The sequence below is a fragment of the Solea senegalensis genome, linkage group LG5 (genome assembly GCF_019176455.1).
Source record: "Solea senegalensis isolate Sse05_10M linkage group LG5, IFAPA_SoseM_1, whole genome shotgun sequence".
Lineage (NCBI taxonomy): Eukaryota > Metazoa > Chordata > Actinopteri > Pleuronectiformes > Soleidae > Solea > Solea senegalensis.
The window spans coordinates 9,535,461-9,556,298 of NC_058025.1; the positions used below are offsets into that span (position 1 = coordinate 9,535,461).

Here is a 20,838-nt window from a genome sequence, read left to right on the forward strand (position 1 = left end):
CCTGGTGAAGTATAGATCAAAGACTTGAATAGTGTTTCAGTCAAAATTAGGGTTAAGTAGTAATTGGTTATGGTTAAGGTTAGAGATAACACTTTGTAATTGAAGTCATTGCAGTGTACTAAGAATAAATTATCTTTGCACAGGGATTTGAACCGGTTCAACCCTGCGGTTACAAGCCTAATTTCTTTCCCCTTAGAGTAGTTGCACACTGTGTGTGTGTATGGGAGAGAGAGAGAGAGAGGAGAAGCGCTCATCTAACTCTATACATGTTTGACATGTTTCTCTATAAGTAATATGAAATATTATGTTACATGTAATATATACATTCAGAGGCCACTTTATTAGGTACAAAGGACACCCAGTATGAAGTATAAGTGGCCACTGGAGGTTGTCTGCTTCAAGGTTTGACATGTGAGTCCAGAGATGATCTTCTGCACACATTGGTTGTAATGAAAACCAGTTTGGCCATTCTGCTGTGTCCTCTGGAATTAACCCTGTATTTTTTGCCCTGATAACTGCATGTTATCACTGGATATTTTCTGTATCACACAAACATTTTTCTTTGTAAAGACTAGAGATGTGCGTTGTGGGTGAAAATCTCAGTAAATCTGCAGTTTCTGACTGTGAACACCCATGCGACGTCACTTAAATCACCATTTTTGCTGTTTTAGATGCTCATTTTGAACTTCTGCTGGTTCTCCTTGACAATGTCCTCATGACCGATTAGATACACTATACGGACAAAAGAATTCTGATGCCTGACTATCACATACACAGGGACTATAATGAAATAATCAAATGTACTGTAATATGGAGTTGTTCCCCCTTTTGAAGCTACAACAGCTTCCACACTTGGATGTGTCCATTCATTCTGTGGTGCATGTATGAGGTCAGGCACTGATGTTAAACGAGAAGGCCGGGCCAGTTAAGTTCTTCTACACCAAACCTGTCAAACCATGTCTTTATAAAGAGCTCCCCTCTACCAAAATGTCTTGGTATGCAGAAGCATTCAGATTGTCCTTCATTGGAGATAAGGGGCCTAGAACCCTGATTGTGACACCGGAATTCAACACTTAACAGGTGTAGCCAAATACATACTGTCCATATAGTGTATTTTATGAGCAGTTGTGCCTAATATTAAAGTGTTCGGTGAGAGTGTGAAAAATGTAATACGTAATGTAAAATTCAGTGTATAATTAGGGATGTGTAAAATGTAACTGTGAAATGCTTTGGCAGCAGCAGCATTTTTTGTTCATGCCAATAAAGACACTTGAGAGGAGAAGAGAAAAGAGATTTCGCGATGCTTTAACAAAAAGCTGCAACTGGTATTCACACACATTGGTTGTCGTGCTGCAGTTTTGGCTCCCACATACTCAGAGAAGAACACGAACCAGATCAAGAATAAATAACGATCAACACATTTCTCTGAAATAATAATTATGATGGCATTTCTCTTTAAATGTGTCAGTTCAGATGCTTTCAGGACTCATCATAAGTCTGTTTTCACATGGAAAAAAAAACACCAGCGTCCACAGCTTTATGCAAACTTTGGCTCAATATTAAATGTTGCACTGTAAGTGAACTGCATCTGATCTCCGGATTTTACAGTAACACATTCCTGATTAATCTGTGTGTAAGATGGACACTGCCGCTGCAGCCAACTGTCATTGACTTAAAGCAGGATGCCGCTTAAGTTACAGGTCAACCACTTCAGCTCATGTCTGGACTGCGAGCAGTATCAGCTGCCCACTGTTACTCTAGACGCCTCACGTAGATACAGAGCATGAGAACAGGACTCTTCTTTATTTTTAAGTATCTCGAGTGGAGCATAGCATGGCGATACGATCTTAAATTGGCATTCATTGCTACGAAAACTATCTCGGCATATGAAAGAGATCAACTCAGGCAAGAGAGTGGTGTTTGCATTGGAGGTTTATATTTGTCATGCAGCAAAAAGACCTGGGTTCGCGACCCGGTCGGAACCAGGGCCTGCATGTTCTCTGGGCTCTCTGGCTTCCCCTCACTGTCCAAAAACACGCAGAGGTTAATCCTTTAACACCGAGTCTATTGCAGACGACTCATTTGCACTTTTCATTACCATAATTACGCAGCGGTTTGTGCTATCGAAAAAATTCGGACGGTTTCTGAAAACTGAGAAGTTGCTCATCAAAGCCAATGTGTGGTTATTACAGTAATCTTTTTAAAAAAAGTGACAAAATTGTATGTGTTATACTGTTCAAATTTCAAAATTAGCACGAAAAATTAGCACGAAAAATCTGGTGTTGATCGAAACTAAAGTGGGTTTTTTTTTAAGTTAAAACTTTTTTGTTTTTCTTCATTTTAAATTGTTAATAAACTATTTTAACATGCAATAAATTGTAAATAACTGCCAGATATCAAAAGTTATTCTGGAAAAATGGACATCTTCTGGACCTTTTATGGTTTTATGGTTTTTATGGTTAAAAAAAAGTCCAGACTGACATTTTAAGGCTTAGGTGTTAAAGAGTGGATGGTTGTTTGTCTCGGGCAACCTGTCCAGGGTGTACCCTGCTTTTCGCCCCATGTCTCCATCTGTCATGACATAAAAGAAGTGAATGATGTCGAGGGACACATGATTTAAACACTGCTTTACTGAGAAACACAAAGAGAATCAGTAGAGCTGACAGGCTAAATCAGCACTGTGCGCAGGAAAATGGTAATATTGCACCAGTTGGCATCATGTTCCAGATATTAACTTACCAATATATCAAGTGAATCCCAAATCCACAATTAAAATTTGATCTGCATGTGTTTGTTGCTGTTTGCGTGTGTGTATGGCAATTTGTATATGTGTTGGTTTAATCACTGCCATGCCAGTTAATTCTCCCTCTATTTTTATGACTGTTTGGACAGCTGACTGAAAGTGGAAAGTCTGGGTGCCAGTGTGCCCACACACACACACACACACACACACACACACCACTGGTTTCCATGACTTCAGAGGACATTGCATTGACTTGCATTCATTTCCTGGAGACTTACTCTAACCTTAATCATAACGACTACTGGCCACTAACCCTGACCCTAATCTTAATCTGCATAATTTACATTATGGGGACTTGACAGGTCCTCATAATATTAGGTCCCCACAACATAGGGAATACCAGGTACACACACACACTGGTTTGCACACATATTCTTCTTAGGACACTGCATTGACTTCCATTCATTTAAATGGCCTTAACAAAGAATTATCCCCAACTTTAAGCAAAACCCGTTAATCCCTAACCTTAAAATGACCACAATTCAAATCCAACCCCCTAAACGTAATCAGTTTCTGCGTCATTAGGACCAGGTTTTGGTCTCCACAAGGACTACTGGTCCTAACAGGTCAGTGTTTATGACACACGCACACAATTAGCAGTGGCCCCCCAGGTCCAATCGGGGAGTGTATGTTATGTGTGTATTTGTGTGTGTTTGTGTGAGACAGAAAGCAAGAGAGAGAGAGAGAGAGTGAGAGCAAGGCAGAGGCTGTGGTGTTCTGTCCAGACCCGTATCAGATTCAGTCCACAGTGATCCCCATGTTAATACCCTGCCGATCTATTTTAGCTGCAGGGGCTCTTATGTAATCAGTCACGTTCTCTAAACACCACTATCTCAGTCACCGGGCATCTTATTTTAAATCCAGCAGGTGTTTCTCCCATGTTTCTCTCATCTACGGCGACAAAACGTCAGAGTATCAAAGTGAGGAGAAAACTAAGAAAAATGACATGTGGTGACAGATTTATTGCCCCTGCTGTGCTGGGGTGTTGTCCACAGTAAAGAGCAGGCAACAGGTTCAACACTTCAGATCAAAAGGGAGGTAGGGGTGTGGTTTGTTTGAGATAGGATCAAAAATGTCAGGTTTAAAGGATGTGATGAGGAAGATGTGAGAACACTTATGGTAAGTGGTTTGAACATTTCATCAGTAGACAGGATATTCACTACGGATATCTGCAACATCATTCTTACTAATCAAAAGATACAGATACAGATATCTGCAATTCATTTTACTACTCCGAATTATGTAGTTTTTGCAATTCATGTGGGCTTTGTCATTATAGATATCCACAACTAGATTGTAGATATCTCTAGATCCACTTTTAGATAGATACAACGTCATACTGACCAGTCACAATTCATGTTCAAGATATCTTTAATTATCCTCCATTGAGAATATCTACATTGTCCTTTTTAGATCTTGAATTAAGCTTCAGATAGTCAGAATGAGGTTGTATCTCAAGCTTGAATTATGACTAGTCATAATGATGTAGATATCTGAACTGAAAGTAGAGATATCTATAATTCAGTTGCGGATAACTGTGTGTGTATATATATATATATATATATCTATAATGACAAACCCCATACACATGATTGGCAAAAGTGATGTCATTTTGACTAGTAAAAACAGAATTACAGATATCTGAAACTGTGGTTTTGATTAGATATCTGTAATGATATTTCCAGATAGTCAAACCTGGAGATTTGGAAAAGCCAGTGTGAAGGTGAAATAAACCACTACTGTCATGTCCTAACTTGTGAAATCTCTAAAAACAAAACCATGTGTAGCCAAAGATCACATAAATATGCAAAGCTTGTAAAGGGCCAGATGCAAACAGCTGTAACCAAAGTTAAGTTTTGGTAATTTTAACCAGCTGTTGGTATAAGGCAGAATGAAACCGCGCTTTCATGTTGTTCCTGCAAAATATTGAAAATCCTTGTTGATCAGCAGTTTTTTTTAAAAACACTCAGACCAACCCATCTCGCACCAGCAACCATGCCACTGAAATCACAGTTCTTTCTTACTCTGGTTTCCTCACAAGCAGTTAAACAGGTGTATCTAATAAAGTGATCAGTGAGTGTATATTATCTTTTTACTGTGCAATAAACAGAATATAAATAATTAATTTATCTAATTAACAAACACTATGCAGTATCAATATTTAATATCGCACTAAATTGTACAGTACTTTATTTTCAGTGCTGGATAAGACAATGTAAAAGTGCAAATTGAAGGAAAATGAGAATGAATAAGCTGCATGATGAGTCGTGAGCAAATTAGGAGCTTTTTCCTGCTCCTGTGGTGAGAAACACACAGAGAAGACGACAGAGAAGAGTGAGGAGGTGGAAGAATGACAGCCACGGATCAAGTGGAGCAGGATGAGGAAAAAAAAAAGAGAGAGACAATAGACCTAATTTGTTATTCAACATTTCCCACTTTGTTTCTGCTCTTGGGTACATGTCCCAGCATTGTTGCACATGGCTCACTGACATGAAGTGAAATGGATTGAGTGACACGTGGAGACAGACGGATGGATGGGTAAAAGGAAGTAATGGGAGGTAAATGAGGCGAGGTTACCTGCAGGTATTCAAAGATAGAAGAGCTCGCTTAATGTAGGACAGCTCTCCAACAGGGTATTATTCAGCCCTAAATATAGACAAGGCTAAAGTAGGCTAAGCTGTCAGTGCAACCAAGATATATATATTTATTTATGTATAATGGATAGCAGCAAAAGTGAAAGGGGGGGTCTACAAGATGTGATGCTATGATGGATGGCTTGGAGACAGAGACACTGTCTGAAAGACTGGAGGCAGAGCTGGTGCTGGCAGAGCTGATTTTCATTGGGAGAGACCAGGATGGACAGGATCAGAAATTAGCATACTTGAGGGACAGCTCAGGTTCAACAGTTCGGAAATAGAGTAAGAGAGACTTGATAAACAGCCGAATTATATAAAAAAAAGGCAAATGAAGGGAAGAAGAAACTATTTGAAGGCAACATAGCAGAGGCCACAAGGGGAGCTACCACGACCAAATACCTACACTGAGTAAGACAGGTCCTCAAGACTCAACTGAATGGTTGGAACAGGATCCAAGCCATCAATACCTATGCCCTGCTGGTAATAAAACACCCTGCTGGCCACACGAAGAGATAGAGGCCGTTAACATCAAGGCAATGAAACCGTGCATGGAGGGTTTCAACCTAAGTCCAGCACACTGAGGTTGTACACTGAGTGGAAGGAAAAAGGCAGAGGGCTAGTGAGTGTCAAAGCCACAGCAACTAACATCCAAGAATACATCAGGAAGATGGGTCCCTAATGATGTCCTGCTAAGTGAATGCCTCAGGCAGCTGAAACCCAGTGGAGAGGAGGAGACAGAGGGGCAAACATGTAAGGACAAGCCCCTACATGGTATGTTCCACCTTCAAATTGAAAAAAATGGCTAGGATCTAGGAAGAGGCTGGGATCTATCACACCAGACAGCACCTCAGGTGTTGCCCCTGAGACAGTGCAGCACATCACAGCAGGGTGTAAGATGCTCCATAACTACGTGGCTGGAATAGTGTACAGGAACCTCAGCTGTAAACCCCAGACTAGGTGAGGGGCTCCAACACATTCCAGGAAGAACATCTGAGCAGCTCTGTCCTGAAGAGCACAGTTTAAGGAACAGCTAAGATGCAGCACAGAACCCTGAGGTTCCCAGGACTCTGGTAGAGCACCTGAGCTTAGAGGCGACACAAGACTGCCCAAGAGGAAATAATACAAAATTATATTTCACCTCTGGACACAAAAGGACTGTCCTGTACTGATTTACAGAGATGTGTAAACCCCCAAATAAAGAAAATATTATAAATCATCAGATGAAACGCCTTCAATCAACATTGAATGTCATTGATTGCAGTGCTTAAAGTGGTGAGCACTTTAAACATAAACGACATACTGTGTATATAGAGGTGTACCATGTTAATCGACTCTGCTCTTCTCAGCTCTGGAAAAAGTTGTAACTTATGATGTTTTAGGTAATAAAAAAAACTCTGGGTCTTTACAAAAACAGTTGTTATTATTGTGCATGTGTACATATAAATCAATTTAATTCCAAGGAATGGGGGATTCAGTGGGTCTCTCTTTCATGGTTATGTTTGTAACACAGAAGGGAGGACAACTTGTTAAATAGCCACATTAGGATGTCAGTAATGTTCTAAAGGGACAGTTCAGATTTTTTGAAGTGTGGTTGTACGAGACATTATCAACACTAATTTCACCGAGCATGTTGCCGAGGCCCTCTTACTAACAACAAGGCAATAAAAGGCTTGCCTAATAAAATCCACACCTGCTGTAAGTCTTCAGTATCTTAACAATATATTTGTCATTTTATCCTGCAGTTAGACAGCCACAGCACAGAGGAGTTGTTGATCCACTGCTCTCCATATCAGCAAGCTCAAATGTGTTATTTGAGATGTTGGTCTTTGAAATTCTTAGTACAGATTTACCAAAGTGACATAAACTTACCAAACAATGTAGCAGTCGATCGGCAGCTCCCGTGTCACTGCAAGATAAAAAAAAAAAAGAGTTCTTTAAAGGACTTTGGTGTGGTCGAGTGAGTGGTTTACAAACTTCAGTTTCCAGTTTGAACAGACTGTCCAACGGTGAGGTAAAGTCTAGTTTGATGATGTGGGAAAGCAGCGTGGAATCACAGGAGTTTGATTCTTCTGTGCATTCAGTGGTCCATTACCTTGATATAAATATTAATTTCTATAGCTTGAAAGAGTGTAAGAGGAAAAGGTGTTAGGTGCACAGTGCATGCTCAGTGCTGTGCCAGCAGTGTTGATAATGCTTCGCTTTAAGACAGGCTTCAAAAACAGTGTTAAAGAGGATCACAAACCAAACCTCTGAGATTATTGAAGCCTTTAATTTTGTGTTTGTATGACTTCCTGCCTCTCCACAGTAACGTGTCCATACAGAAACATAATGACAAAGAATTACTCACGGGCAACCATCTGTGGCACTACACCCTGTCCCTGCAAAGGTGACGAGATGCAAAGATTTTTCGAGATGATCTGGCTTTTATATTGACACACTCCCAGAACAGAGTGTTTTCAAAAGGCAACTCATATGAGCTTTACTCCCGCCCTCAACTTTGTGCGTCACTCATCTCAATATCTAATTGGACACAAAGCTGGCTGCGCTGTTAACCTCCAGCAGCCAGGGTAAGCGGGGCTGCTCTGCATGAACACATGTTTTTACACTGTGCTGAGGCAAGACTTGACTCGTTCCAGGTGCTCAGACCCATGCTGTACACATCACAATTATCTTCAATGAGAGATGCTAACATTCCTGCTGGAGGATATCTAGGTTAACCGAGTTCACAGCAACCCAGCTGACAAACCAGGCCAGGAAGAATTTAAGTTAGTGAGAAGTGGATTTGATTCTCCTACCGACATGGTTGCCACTTGTACGTCAATCCTCACACTAGGCAAAAATAAATAACCATGTGTCTTCTTTGACCTCACTATATCGGTGTTATTTTTAGCGGGTAATCCAGGGTGGGGTTGTGATGAAGCAAAACGGCACGGTTCAGTGGCACTCCTCGCTCGCAGTGGCCCTGCCAGGAAACCAAATAAACTTGTTTGTTGAAAACATGCCCAGCAACACACAGATTTGTTTTAATCTCCTTCTTCCTTTCTGTCCAGGTTAATTTTCTCATGTCGCCTACCAATATTGTCAGGAGTGAAACGGCTGAATAAATGCTAATGCACCGGTTGGAAAGTAAACTGCACACAGATGAACAAATTTTGTGACCTTGTATATAGGTCACAAAAAGGACTGAAAAATATCTACCCAAACCTGCTCTCCTTTCTGCCCCAGCTGGCCAGTGTACGCAGATACCTCCAATGATCGTGACTCATTCAGAAATACCCACTCTCCACAGGCAGTGACTCATCAGAGAACATTCAGGATAGGTGTGACATTCTGAGAACGACTGCTGCTTAAAGTGGGGATGAAACAGGTGTGGAGATCCTCACAGTGAGAGTGGGTGGAAATTTTAGCATTTAAATTAATGGACACTTAAAAATAAACAAACAAACAAAAAAACACTTCCATTTATGACTATTCATGACTTTTATATAATGCAGCCAATAACACATTATTTTGTTTCTTAATGGTTGTAATCTAAATACCTGATAGGAGAATTTGTTCCGGTTCAATCTGTGTAGACTTGTTCTCCCCCTGTGTATAGGTTTTCTCTGGGTTCTCCTGTTTGCTTCAAAACCATGCAGATGTTAATTGGACACTCGAAACTGACCCCAGATGTTAATGTGGTTGTTTACCTGTGTGTTGGCCCTGCAATGGTATTGTCGGCTTGGATTGGCCCCACGACCCTCAAAAAAAAAAAAAAGGTAGACAGTGAATGAATATCAGCTAAGAATTCCCTAAAAAACATTCTTACTAACAAACTAAATCTAAAGCTGCTGGTGTTGCTGGGGTAAAAGTCAGGTGCCAACCTAAGTCAGTCAGATTTCTTTCTTACCTTACTTTTACTGTCCGACTTTAGCCCATGCATGGCTATGAAGAAGTCTTTTACCGCAGGCAAGTATGGCTTGTCCATGTGTCTTGGCACATGCCTGGTACCATTCCTTCACTGTACACAGGAAATGATTAATTTTATATCAAGGCAGAACAGACACATCGCACTAGTAAAGCAAGACGCCTGCTAACGGGTTGGTGTTTAAGTGAAAACACAGATTTGTCGAGGAAAAGTTTTAGAAGTGAGAAGCTGCTCAAAAATCCCAGTTGATATCCACCGGATAAACACTACTTGACCCCGTTGCGCTGTGCTGTAAACACAGTGCTGATAGTATTGCTTGGCAGAGCCCATTTACAGATGAACACAGGACACAGCATATGCGTAATGTCACATGGTTTCTGTTAAACAAGACCAGGTTTCACTGTAAACTAACAATTGTTGACAAAAACGAATGAAAATAAATACATTTTAACCACTTTATCAGAACCTCTGAAACAACACAAGAACAGGTTTCCGTCCCTGTATTGCAACCACGAGTGAAAAAAAATTGTTTGGTTCTGTTGTCAGTTCAAATACCTGGAAGGAGTCCACCACTCAGTGACTCTGCAGGACAAGCAGCAGGGGCTTCTGAACAAATGCAGTATGTACTGCACGGTATTCTCAATAATATATCAACACTGGTTATGCGACGGAGTTCACGCTGGAAAAAAAAAACAGGTCACGATTTAAACCAATTCCTCCCTCTAAGAAAAGCAATCCACTGCAGGATATGACACATCCAATTTCAGTCTTTCATTCTAAAACGTGAAAGGACACCTACACACGGCTTTCCACACATGAGCAAAAGTCCCCACACAGAATGAGGGGGGGAAAGAAAGACATTTGGACAAGGCTACAAGTGCAACATGGGTTTATTGTGAAACTAGTTATTAAGACATGATCTTGATTAATGCCATATCAAATCTTAAACTCCGCTGAAGTAAAGTGCAGATTCATATCAAGTTGCCCTGGGAGTCCTCACACATTTTCCATGTCTGGTTTTAAACTTTCAGGTTAAACTAATGATAATATGAAATCCTGTGTATTATGAAAAGCCCTTTTTTCAACCCACACGTCTAAAGCTAATGTGCAAACAAGGTAATCCACAAAGCTTTACTATTTTGTACGTCTCGAAACGCCCTCCCACTCATTCGTGTCTTTCTAGTTCTCGTACAATTGGATGACGGTTTGTACAAAATAAGCCAAAATGGCCTAGCTCTGTCTAGTTTGAAGTCTAGGAGTTCTCGTGAAAAGTTTTCTGCAATGACTGCCTGGTGAGTCAATTATAGTGCTGCTGAACATGAGCCGATGTTGGTAACCAACCCAAATTTTTCTTTTAGATCAGAATCATTGGAGAATGATGGCATCTAAAGGTTGGCCACATATGACCGTGAAGAGGTCACTTCTGTGTACAAGCCTGCACACTCCAGCGGTTGTTGACAGTTAGGCTTTGGCCGCTGCGGTGTTCAGTGGCAGTCGTGCACTATGGAATCTACACGAGTGCCACTTCACCCAACTCCTGTCCTCAACAGTTTGTGTAAGCTAAAAAAAAACAAAAAACAAAAAAAACAAAAAAAAAACACTCTGCATACAAGGAACAATCCATGAAGCACTCAATCATTTGTTCACACATACAGACACAATTGCTCAAACTCATTCACTCTTAAAACAATCGTTTTTATATCTCCACCTTCTGCGAGTAGAGCAGGGAGATGCTGGAGAAAACGGCAGCGATGAGGTAAACACAAAAACTCATGAGCGATATTGCACAGACAAGTGCCGGCACAAAATACAACAGTCACTCTTTCCAACAGCCTAGCCTGTGCATAGGAAGAATAAAGCACTTATGGTGTTCACACACATTAACCCTTCTCATAAAGCTTTGATATACACTGAAGGTGGAACAACAAATGGATCTTGAATCCACTTCACTTGGCAGATATCCGAGTTGCACGACAATGACTAAATGCATTGTTAAAGAACAAAAATAAAATAAAAATATGATGACTGCGGAAGGGTCCATGACTGATGGCAACAGTGATGGGACAAAAGAAAAAAAAAAAAACATAACCTGAAGTCCCAGCATATGTAGAAACACCTCAATCCTTGCTTTGTGAAGAGAGAAAACAGGCAAAGTTGAGGCTGAATTAAAGCCAGCATGGAGAAAAATCTCTCAAGTTTCATTCAATAAATAGCATTGTGGAATATGCAAAAAGATATCCATGTTTTCTGAAGCAAAAATACATAAACCCTTTGCACAGTTCACCCAGAGATACAACTGCGTCTGTCCCATGTTGCAATCCACTTTAATACATCCTCACAGGTCGGGCTGCGAGTGGTCAGAGCTGTGGCTGCACAAAACGGCAAAGGGAGGACGAAAATGGTCACTCAATCCTCCATTTACTCCCAATTGTTTTCTTCATTGTCCTGGTTGAAGGAGGACATTTTGTGCACATGGATGGTCAAGTTCATTCTCTCCAAATAGTTCTGATTTGCAAACATTGAATACCAAAAATTGGGTCTCTCAGATCGTCAAACATCAAATAGATCAGGTGTTGAACCTTAAATGTTCATCCAATGCACTCAACGTAATCACAAATCACCTCTTTTCACCTGTCAGATTACTGTGTACTCCTTCATGATCATTATCTGTGGAGCAAGACAAAGGCCTCGAGTTTCTCGGGAATGTTACCCCGGTAGTTGAGGCCATGCTTGACGATGGCCCTGGCGGCGAGGCACTGCAGAGTGGTGTGGTTTATTGGCTGGATGACATTCCTGGCCAGCTCCTTCTCGTCTAGAAGGTCACAGGCCGTTTGCTGGAAGGCGTTGGTGCTGTCGAAGTGAGTCCCACAGGAAATCAGCAGGTTCATGATGTCAGGGTGACCGTTTGATGCAGCTATGTGGAGGGGGCTGTTGGGTGGAGATAATAAGGAGGTTTATACGTCACAACACATACAGTAAGCCTCCTAATAGACTGATCTGTGTGGACTTTATTAGAGCATACTTTTTATTTTTTTCTTGCATTCATTTGAATTCTTGGGATACAACGAAGAACTTAATATATTAGGGCTACAACTAACGATTATTTTCATAACAACTTAATCTGTTATTTTCTCCAATAAAGAAGTAGGTCCAGAAACGACCAGACTAGGTTTAAAAAAAGATGTGGATCGCTGTTTCCAAAACCTAGAAATGTTGACGTTCTTAAATTTCGTCTTTTGACCACCAACCAAAATTACTCATATTGTCATATGAAGCAAAAACAAACAAACAAAAAAAAGATTAAAATCACTTTTAAAGAAGTTAGTCAGTGATCAATTGTTGTTTGTAAATGTGGGTCAAAATTAAAAAAGTCAGTGGACAGACCTGTTGTCATCTTCATCTCTGCTGTTAACATCTGCCCCACACTCAAGAAGGATGGAAGCGACTGTGAGGGAGGGGAACTTGCAGACAGGATAGCGGCCCACACAAGTGGTGTTGCGATCGACCGCCAGGTGTAGTGGACTGTAGCCATTCTTGCCGCATGGCTGAAGCTTCAGGAATCTGAGGACATGGAAAGGTGTCAGCTTTTGATCGAGAAAGATCACAGTGAACCGCAAACATCATGGAAGCAGCACTGTGCAAGGGTGAGACAGTTTTTAAACTGGCTCAGGGCTTCAATTTTGATCAAACTACGAGAGAATTTATGAGGAAATCATTTATACACAAGACTCATTAACACATTTCGACAAGGCCTGTGGCAATAAAAAATGGTTATACTCTCACTAGAACAAATTCATGTAACCAAGTAGGCTAAAAACACACCTATAGATTGTTTCCTTCTTGAAATGGTCCTGCTCTGCAGTACAAGACACCTTCTCTAATAGGCAAATGAGGTGCAGGATGATTGACAGCGCCTTGCTGAGTTGTGCAGGGTCAGGAGGTATTGGTCCATTTTGCTTGACTGCCCGCTCAATCTCCAACACACTCTTGGACAGGATTCCCATCAAGTCCTCAAATGACACAGATGTCCCAAGCAGTCCCTTGGCCCTGTCCTGCAGCATGAAGGAGAAGAGCTCGGCAAATGACAGCAGGCTGGAGGCGGTCATGGGACTGAGGGGATCCAGGTTGCTTTGCTGCATGTCCAGGGCATACTTCCAGAGATTGATGCAGCGCTCAAAGTTCCCAGAGTCGGCATAGACAGCACCTCGGTAACGGATGTAGTAAGATGTATCTGGATGTTGTGGGCCAAGGATTCTCTCTCTGATAAGCAAAGCCTGCATCCGCATCTCATCTGGATCAGAAATCAACCCGTCCAGCTCTTCTCCATTTGTGACCTGGTAAAAAGATAGAAATTTGGCCAGGTTTTACATATCTACACAGCAATAAACAAATCAGCTGCATGTCTCTCCAAAACTGGACACAGACTTTACCTGCACAGTGCCTAAGAGCATTAACTATGTTGAGTCTGTCTGTTGGATTATGGCAGCAAGCAAACCTTTTCAGGAGCTTTACAACACAACAAGAATGAGGGACATGAAAAGCCAGACTCACCTCCCTGGCATAGTCGTAGGCCATGATCAGCTGCTTTGGTTCAGGTTTATAGACAACGTTGTTACTGTCGATGTATCTGAGGTCCATGGCTCTCTTCCAGTATTTCAAAGCTCCAAGCAAATCTCTCTTTTTGTCAACAAATGTGGCCCCCAAGAGCTCCAGGGCGTCAATGCGCTCCTTGTGGCTTGTCTGCAGAGTAATGAACATCATTTTTTCATACTTACATGCCACTCATATATTTGCAGACAAACTGACTAGTAGGTGACAAAAAGCCTGACCTGTTGGTGCGTTGTCAGGTAGTCTACAATGTTAGTGTGGCCTGTGACGCTGGCGGAAAGAAGGGGCGTCATGCCGTAGCCATCCTGCTCCATGGAAGCTCCATACTGAAGCAACATCCGCATGATCTCAAGACTGCCCGACTCTGCACAGTCATGGAGCGCAGTGTTGCCTGTGAACAGAGATAATGTGCAAAAAAAAAAAAAAGGAACAGATCATGTTATTTATATTTAATGAGGGGACAAAGAAGGCAGGAACACCCCACAGATAAGAATTGAGAGACAAGTGCATTCGTAAAAAAATTACTCTTGGCAATTCTGGAAACATTACAGCCACAAGTGTTCCTTGAATAAACAAGCAGACGACATGCAAAGGAAACTCAGAAGAGTTACACTAGCAACTATTTATTACCCTCTTTACTTTGACCAGATCAGCTGATACAGAATAACTCTGAACCCAAAGAGCCACTTGTGTGCAAATCATGTTCTCACAAACCTGGTGAATCTAAAATCAGCACAGCTACTGTAGACGGGGGCTTGTGTAGTGTGATAAAGCTTTAAAATGATTTGTGAATTGAAAACATGTTTACTTCGCATGTAGTCTGTGTTTTGTGTGTGCAACTCGACAAAAAGGTGAAGAACGTACTGTGTAGGACTGTAATCCAAGGTGTATGTCATTCGTTTAATGAATGCAACAGCTTGGAGGTAAAATACCAAGCATGCGTTGGCTGCTTTTGTGCCATTGTCCTGAGGAACATACTGTTCTGGGAGCAAACTGATAGTTTATATCTGGTTAAGGGGGGAAAAAAATCCCTCATCTACACAACACAAAACACTATATGCTGCCCGTTTTCATTTAAAAACACATCAATTCTGATCCAGATACACCTGATGTCCACATTACTCTAGCACTTCAGATCCTCAAAAATGTTTAAAATTGCTGTTGGCTCCATTTTCGTTTGAAAACCTTGGAAGTTCTGTTTAATCTGTTCAGGCAAAAACAGTTTTCTCGGAAACAATGATGTGATTATGCACATTCACTTCCTGATTATTGAGACAGGACTTCACCATCAATTGGAAAAGAAAGGCTACATTAACACTTATACTTTCAATTGCAGAAATCCCTGCTCTGACTTTATCGTCAACTCATCATTCATCATCAAGCAAACAACTGCAAAGGATATAATCAGCTTAATGTTTACACGAGCATGTACATCAGTGTGGTGAACGGTCACATAATATTATGTTTGTAGGTTGGGTAGTATGAATGCAAATTATTGCGGATATTTTTTAATCTGAAAAGTAAACAGTACCACACTATACCAAACCAAACTGTACTATGACGAAAACACAGCATTAGTGACATGGAACAAATAAATCAGACAAATATTCACATTTAAGAAGCTGAAAACTTACATAACCTGTTAATTTAAAAAAGCATGGATGTGGTCTAAAACTTTTTTGTTGTGTTGTTAAAAACATAGCACACTTATGATACAACACATAACACTTAGATAACACAATACAGTTCAAATATGTGTACACACACACGCGCATGCACACACACTCTCTTTGTCAATACAGGTTTTCTGAGGGGACGTTTAATGTCTTCAGCTTCATTTGTCTGGATTATTAATACATTTACAAAACTAAGAAAATTAATTCCAGAACTGTGGAAAATACTTCTCAGATCTAGGGATTAGGATTGATACTTCTAGCCTCTAAGTAGAATTTAGGCTTCTTTTTGCACAAGGGAACTGAGGTACCACAGTAATAGATTATAGTTGACCGTAAGAAATTGAATAGTTGTTTGGTTGTTGGTTTATCCGGAGGCAAGTGAGCAGCTGTGGTTGAAGAGGCCAGGCTTGTTTATCTTCCTTATTCAAAATAATGTCCACTGTTATTTTTCATATCCAATATTGCAAATCTGCTTGTTCAGCTGTTATAGGATTAGCACCAATTGCAAGGCTACTTTTCTAAATTAATCAAATCACAATTCTCTTAAACCTGCTGGAAAAGAACTTGCACTGGCTTGTGCACCTGCCCCTTGCTCTTTTACTGGTTATCGTCTAAACTCTAGTGTTTTGGATACTGGTGAAATTGACCAATTAAAGTAAAATTGGATTCTCAGAAGAAAAGTGGACTAAGGTTCAAAAGTGACCTTAATTCCACTGTAACAAACAAATGAAGGTAACCACAGCAGCAACACTTGAATGAATGGGCTCATTAAGTGTGTGATCTGTTGCTCATTGACGGCATGCAGTTTTGAAGTGTTATTTAGTTTTGTAAAACCAACTTGATGTGGGCAGAGCTTCTTCGGGAACTATCTGAGGGGAAAATGTGATTTTTCAAAACACACCCACTACAAATCCAAGATGACATAATATGCTTCACAACTTTCTATTGTGAAACCAGATGTTCATGTTATGACGAGTCATTTTGAATGGAAAGTAACACAAATGGGTCAACAGCATAAAATTTTCCAGATTAAATCCAAATGTACATTTCTGTGTGTGTAAACATCTGTGATGTAGGAGGTATGGTGGTATACAATATAATCCTAATGTTTGAATTATCTCACAGTAGGAAAACAATTTGCTGTGATATGTTAAACCTTTTTCTAATCTCATGACAAAAAATAAATAATAATGAGTAACATCTTCAGTAATAAGCTGTAGGTAATTGGACTTGCTTGAGTTGAGTTCAAGACTTTCACTGAACTCAAGGAAGTTTGGTTGCCTGCCGACTCCTGAAGATGATTATGACCTGGATGACCCACAGACATGTTGCTACAGATCACCAGCTGATCTTATCTCATGGTCAGAGATCATGTGGATGTCGGAGAACACTGAGTGCCATTGGTGTGTTGGTAATTGCCCCCAAGTGTAGCCAAGTACTCACTCACCTTTAACACTTTTCCTGTTGACATCTGCACCTTTCTCCAGCAGATACTGTGCAATCTCCTTGTGTCCCTTGTAGCACGAAATCATGAGACACGTGTGACCATGTCTGTTGGCTACCTCCAGGTCAGCTTTGTGCTCCACCAGGTACCTCACGATGTCCAGGTGACCGTCAAAGCAGGCTGCCCTCAGGGGCGTTGAGTTTGTCAGCGTCGTGCTGTTGACTGAGGCTCCGTGGCCCAGCAGGGACTGTACAACCTTCAGGTGACCCGCCGCAGAGGCGGCCCAGAGAGGTGGCGCTCCCTCGATGGTCTCCCCGTCAAAGTTCACGGACCCACCGACCTCAACAGGGGCGCAGCAGCACTCCAGCAGATACTCCACCAGTTCCAGGTGGCCGTAACGGGCGGCCATCAGCAGCGGCGTGGCCCCGTTTGTCTTCTCGCCCATCAGTTTTGTTACCTCATGTCCATCTTTGTTCTCCAAGAGTTTTTGGAGCAGCCGGAGCTTACCGTCCCTGGCTGCGTTAAACACTGCCGTCTTCAAATCCATGTCAGTAAATTAGTGGACAGACAATACTTCGTGAGACAGGTGGAGCTCGGGATCCCTTTGTTTACAAGCTCACACTTCTTAGCTAACGCTTGCGTTTCCACTTTGAGTCAACGGTGAATTACGATGTTCTTAATTTCATCTCATTTCATTAATCGTCACCGTCAGTCTGTAGTGTGGACACTTCACTTAAAATCGTAGCGTTTGAGGCGACCTTTAGTCCGGTAACGCATCTGTCGCCGAGCTAGCTAATGTGGCTAGTCAACTTCCTTGATCACTTAAAGCTAACTAGCTCCGTTTAGCTGAACCACTTCACACCTCTTTAGTTGCCCGGCGATAGATACTCCTCGGTGGACACTTCTCCTTCAAGAGCCTCTTCCCCAATACACATCCTTTCCACGGCTGTCATTGTTCCACAGTTCACTCCTGAGACGTTATTTATATTCACTTTCCCTGGGGCCGAAATGTAGATATCCACCCCCACCCGTTTGGCGTGTGGCTGCCTGCTAGCTTAGCTAGCGTGGGACAACGACGTTGGCTTAGCAGTTGTGGGGATATCCCCGATATCCACGGCGTATTCCCTCCACACACACGCCGAGCAACAAACGAGACACGTTACCCCGGGAAAGATAGCCTCCGGCAAGCGTCGGTGAGGCCGCTCAGAGCGCTGACACGACTGTCATCCCAGCCAGGAGGAAGGTAAATAGGGAAGGCTGTATCCACCCACGGCTCAGCCTGGTGATCACGACTCAAGTTCTGTCAAATCGCAAACGCAACGCAGTGTCTTTTTTCTCAACTACAGCGAATGATTGACTTGTGTGCAACCAATCAGGGAGCAGCTGAGACGCCGTGCAGCCAATTAGAATACAGCGAAACTATTAAAGGTCCAGTTTCTTTGATTGGCTTTCAATGAACTTAAAGAGAAGGGACGAGGTTGTCCTCACTTCACTGAGAAGGGGAAGACTGTACACAGCTTTCTCATTCTCTGCTCATATATAATTATAGACTTGCTCCTTTTGTTAACTTTAATTAATTTCTGTTTCATGACCAACTTGGTCCCCACTGCAGTTGTTTTATGTGAACCTAACAATTAATTGATGTCCCTGTCTTTTCAAGGCGGCATTGCGATTGGGATATAGTTATCTGAAAGTCATGAGAAAACACCCAGATGGTCTGTGGACTTCCAGAGACATTATTTAAACATACTTTATTTGAATGTGGTAGATTCAAAAGAGAACGGCAATAACATTCTTGAATCTTCTTTATTGAACTACAGTAGCTGACCTTCCGTGTTTTTCCCTTGTATGCATTTTCAGCATTGAGAAGAATCATTATCTTGGTAGTTTGGTAATGTCTTCATGCAACTGGTCTATGTGTAAGAATATAAGCCATCGAAACTTTTTTTTAGAAGAACGACTTGAACTGCTTTGCTGAAGACTTTATTATTAGAAGGGCACCTCTCAATGTACAACCTGCTAGATATCATTAGAAAAAGAACAACAACTCTCTGGGGAGAACTTTGAAACACTTTGCAGTTTTGGACTGCATGATGATGAGAAGATGAGATTGAGGAGATGAGAGGATGAGATTAATTGTGATGAAGAAATTCAAACTGTGGAAGGAAGCCTTCTCAGTGTACAGCCTGCTGGAAATGATGATGATTATTAGAAGAAAATATCATCAGATGTTATAATATCAATCTAAAAGACAGTGTCTATTATCTTCTACACTGATAGACTCTTATTTACTCTTATTTCTTGTTTATATGCATATGTTTACACTTATTTTATGCATATATGTTATGTTAGTTTTTTGTAATACTCTTATTCCTTGTATATATGCATATGTTTACACTTATTTTATGCATATATGTTATTTTAGTTTATTTGTAATATTTATATTTTTCTTATGTATATTTATACTTTTTTTTTCTACAAAAGCATCTCTTTTCTACTTTATGCTGGTGTTTTTGAGTGGACAGCAAAGTAAGAATTTCATTGTACAGGGAAACGTGTTTCTTTACTGTGCATATGACAATAAACACTTTGAATCTTTGAATCTTGAATCTTTGATGGTTCTCAAACTGTGGTATGTGTACCACCAGTAGTACATAAGCTTCCTCTGCTGGTACTTGGAGGAAAATTAGAAATCCTGTTGTACTGTATCAGGGTATGAGATCGGAGTGGTGAGGAATTCTGACCGGAGTGCGTAGAAAATGGAAAAAATAACCAAAAAATTAATAATAGTCATCTCTGTCTCTCCCTTCATCTTAATCTAATTTCCCTACACCAGTGTCTGACATATATGTGAGGAAGAAGATGATAGGGAGAGAGAAAATTATCTTATTGGGAATAAATCTGCCTCCTGTGAGAAGTCTGTAACTGACTTTGCTCAGCCAATTTACACCACTGTATTTTAACGTTTTAACGATAACAGCGCTGTTCAATGTTTTCTCAGGTGTTACTTGGTATAAAACGTTTGATAACCACTGCTGATCACAAGCAGGAATTTTATCACCTTTCTACTTGAAATCAATTCCGTAGTTAAATCATTAAACCTTTACAACAACAAAAAAATATGTGTAAACATGTCAATGAATGAGCATGTTTTCTATTTAGCAATGCATCCCTTCCTTAGCAGTGTTTTTCTCTATTTTTAAAATAACTTTATTGTTCCAATCCTGTAATTTTATGCTGGCATCTTATCTTGTTAAATGTATTTTGTTCAATGAAAAAATAAAGAAATTAGAGTTCACCTACAACAGAATAAAGGTCATATCTAAAAAAGATTAATATGATTGAGAGGTTTTTAGTAGGGTGAAGCATATTCTGAAATGTGTATCTACACAGTTGACTCTGACGGCCTTGATTATATCACTCCCTACAGGTTAAGAGCAGGAAAAGCACCACCAGAGGACGCATCCAGAAATGTCACCCTTCACTGAAAACAAGATTATTGATGATTTTTGACTAAATGGACAGCCATTAAGATTTTAACAGTCATCATAGTTGAATTTGAACCAAAATATGTCCAAAAATTGAACAAACCGTAAGGGAAATACCAACACTGAACAAGACTATAAAGTTGAAATGGAATGAGTTTGTGGTATATTTCAGTGGTCCATGTGTAAAAGCCTTAGCCATATTTAAAATTCCACAGATGTTTATTTATTTTTTTTTTTACTTTGCCAGGAATTTAATCCATGTTCAATGACGTACAT

At 40.7% G+C, this 20,838-nt stretch overlaps 1 protein-coding gene across 1 annotated transcript; it reads right to left on the reverse strand.

The window, feature by feature from the left end:
- Window positions 1–10,218: 10,218 nt before the first annotated feature.
- On the reverse strand, window positions 10,219–18,391 carry fem1c (fem-1 homolog c). Its single transcript, XM_044026861.1, has 6 exons — window positions 17,078–18,391; window positions 14,176–14,345; window positions 13,898–14,086; window positions 13,169–13,680; window positions 12,731–12,907; window positions 10,219–12,274 (listed from the first exon to the last, which is right to left on the reverse strand). Exons 1-6 carry the CDS (start codon window positions 17,619–17,621, stop codon window positions 12,010–12,012), a joined length of 1,857 nt encoding a protein of 618 aa, XP_043882796.1. The 5' UTR covers window positions 17,622–18,391; the 3' UTR covers window positions 10,219–12,009.
- Between the last annotated feature and the right edge of the window lie 2,447 nt (window positions 18,392–20,838).

What these genes read in the sequence shown, in the direction of transcription:
- fem1c (XM_044026861.1), bottom strand. Translation starts at nt 17,621, where the DNA reads ATGGATTTGAAGACGGCAGTGTTTAACGCAGCCAGGGACGGTAAGCTC. An exon ending in CAACAGGAAAAGTGTTAAAG is followed by an intron (nt 14,346 to 17,077) that starts GTGAGTGAGTAC and finishes CTCTGTTCACAG; the next exon opens with GCAACACTGCGCTCCATGAC. An exon ending in AGAGATGAAGATGACAACAG is followed by an intron (nt 12,275 to 12,730) that starts GTCTGTCCACTG and finishes TCCACCCAACAG; the next exon opens with CCCCCTCCACATAGCTGCAT.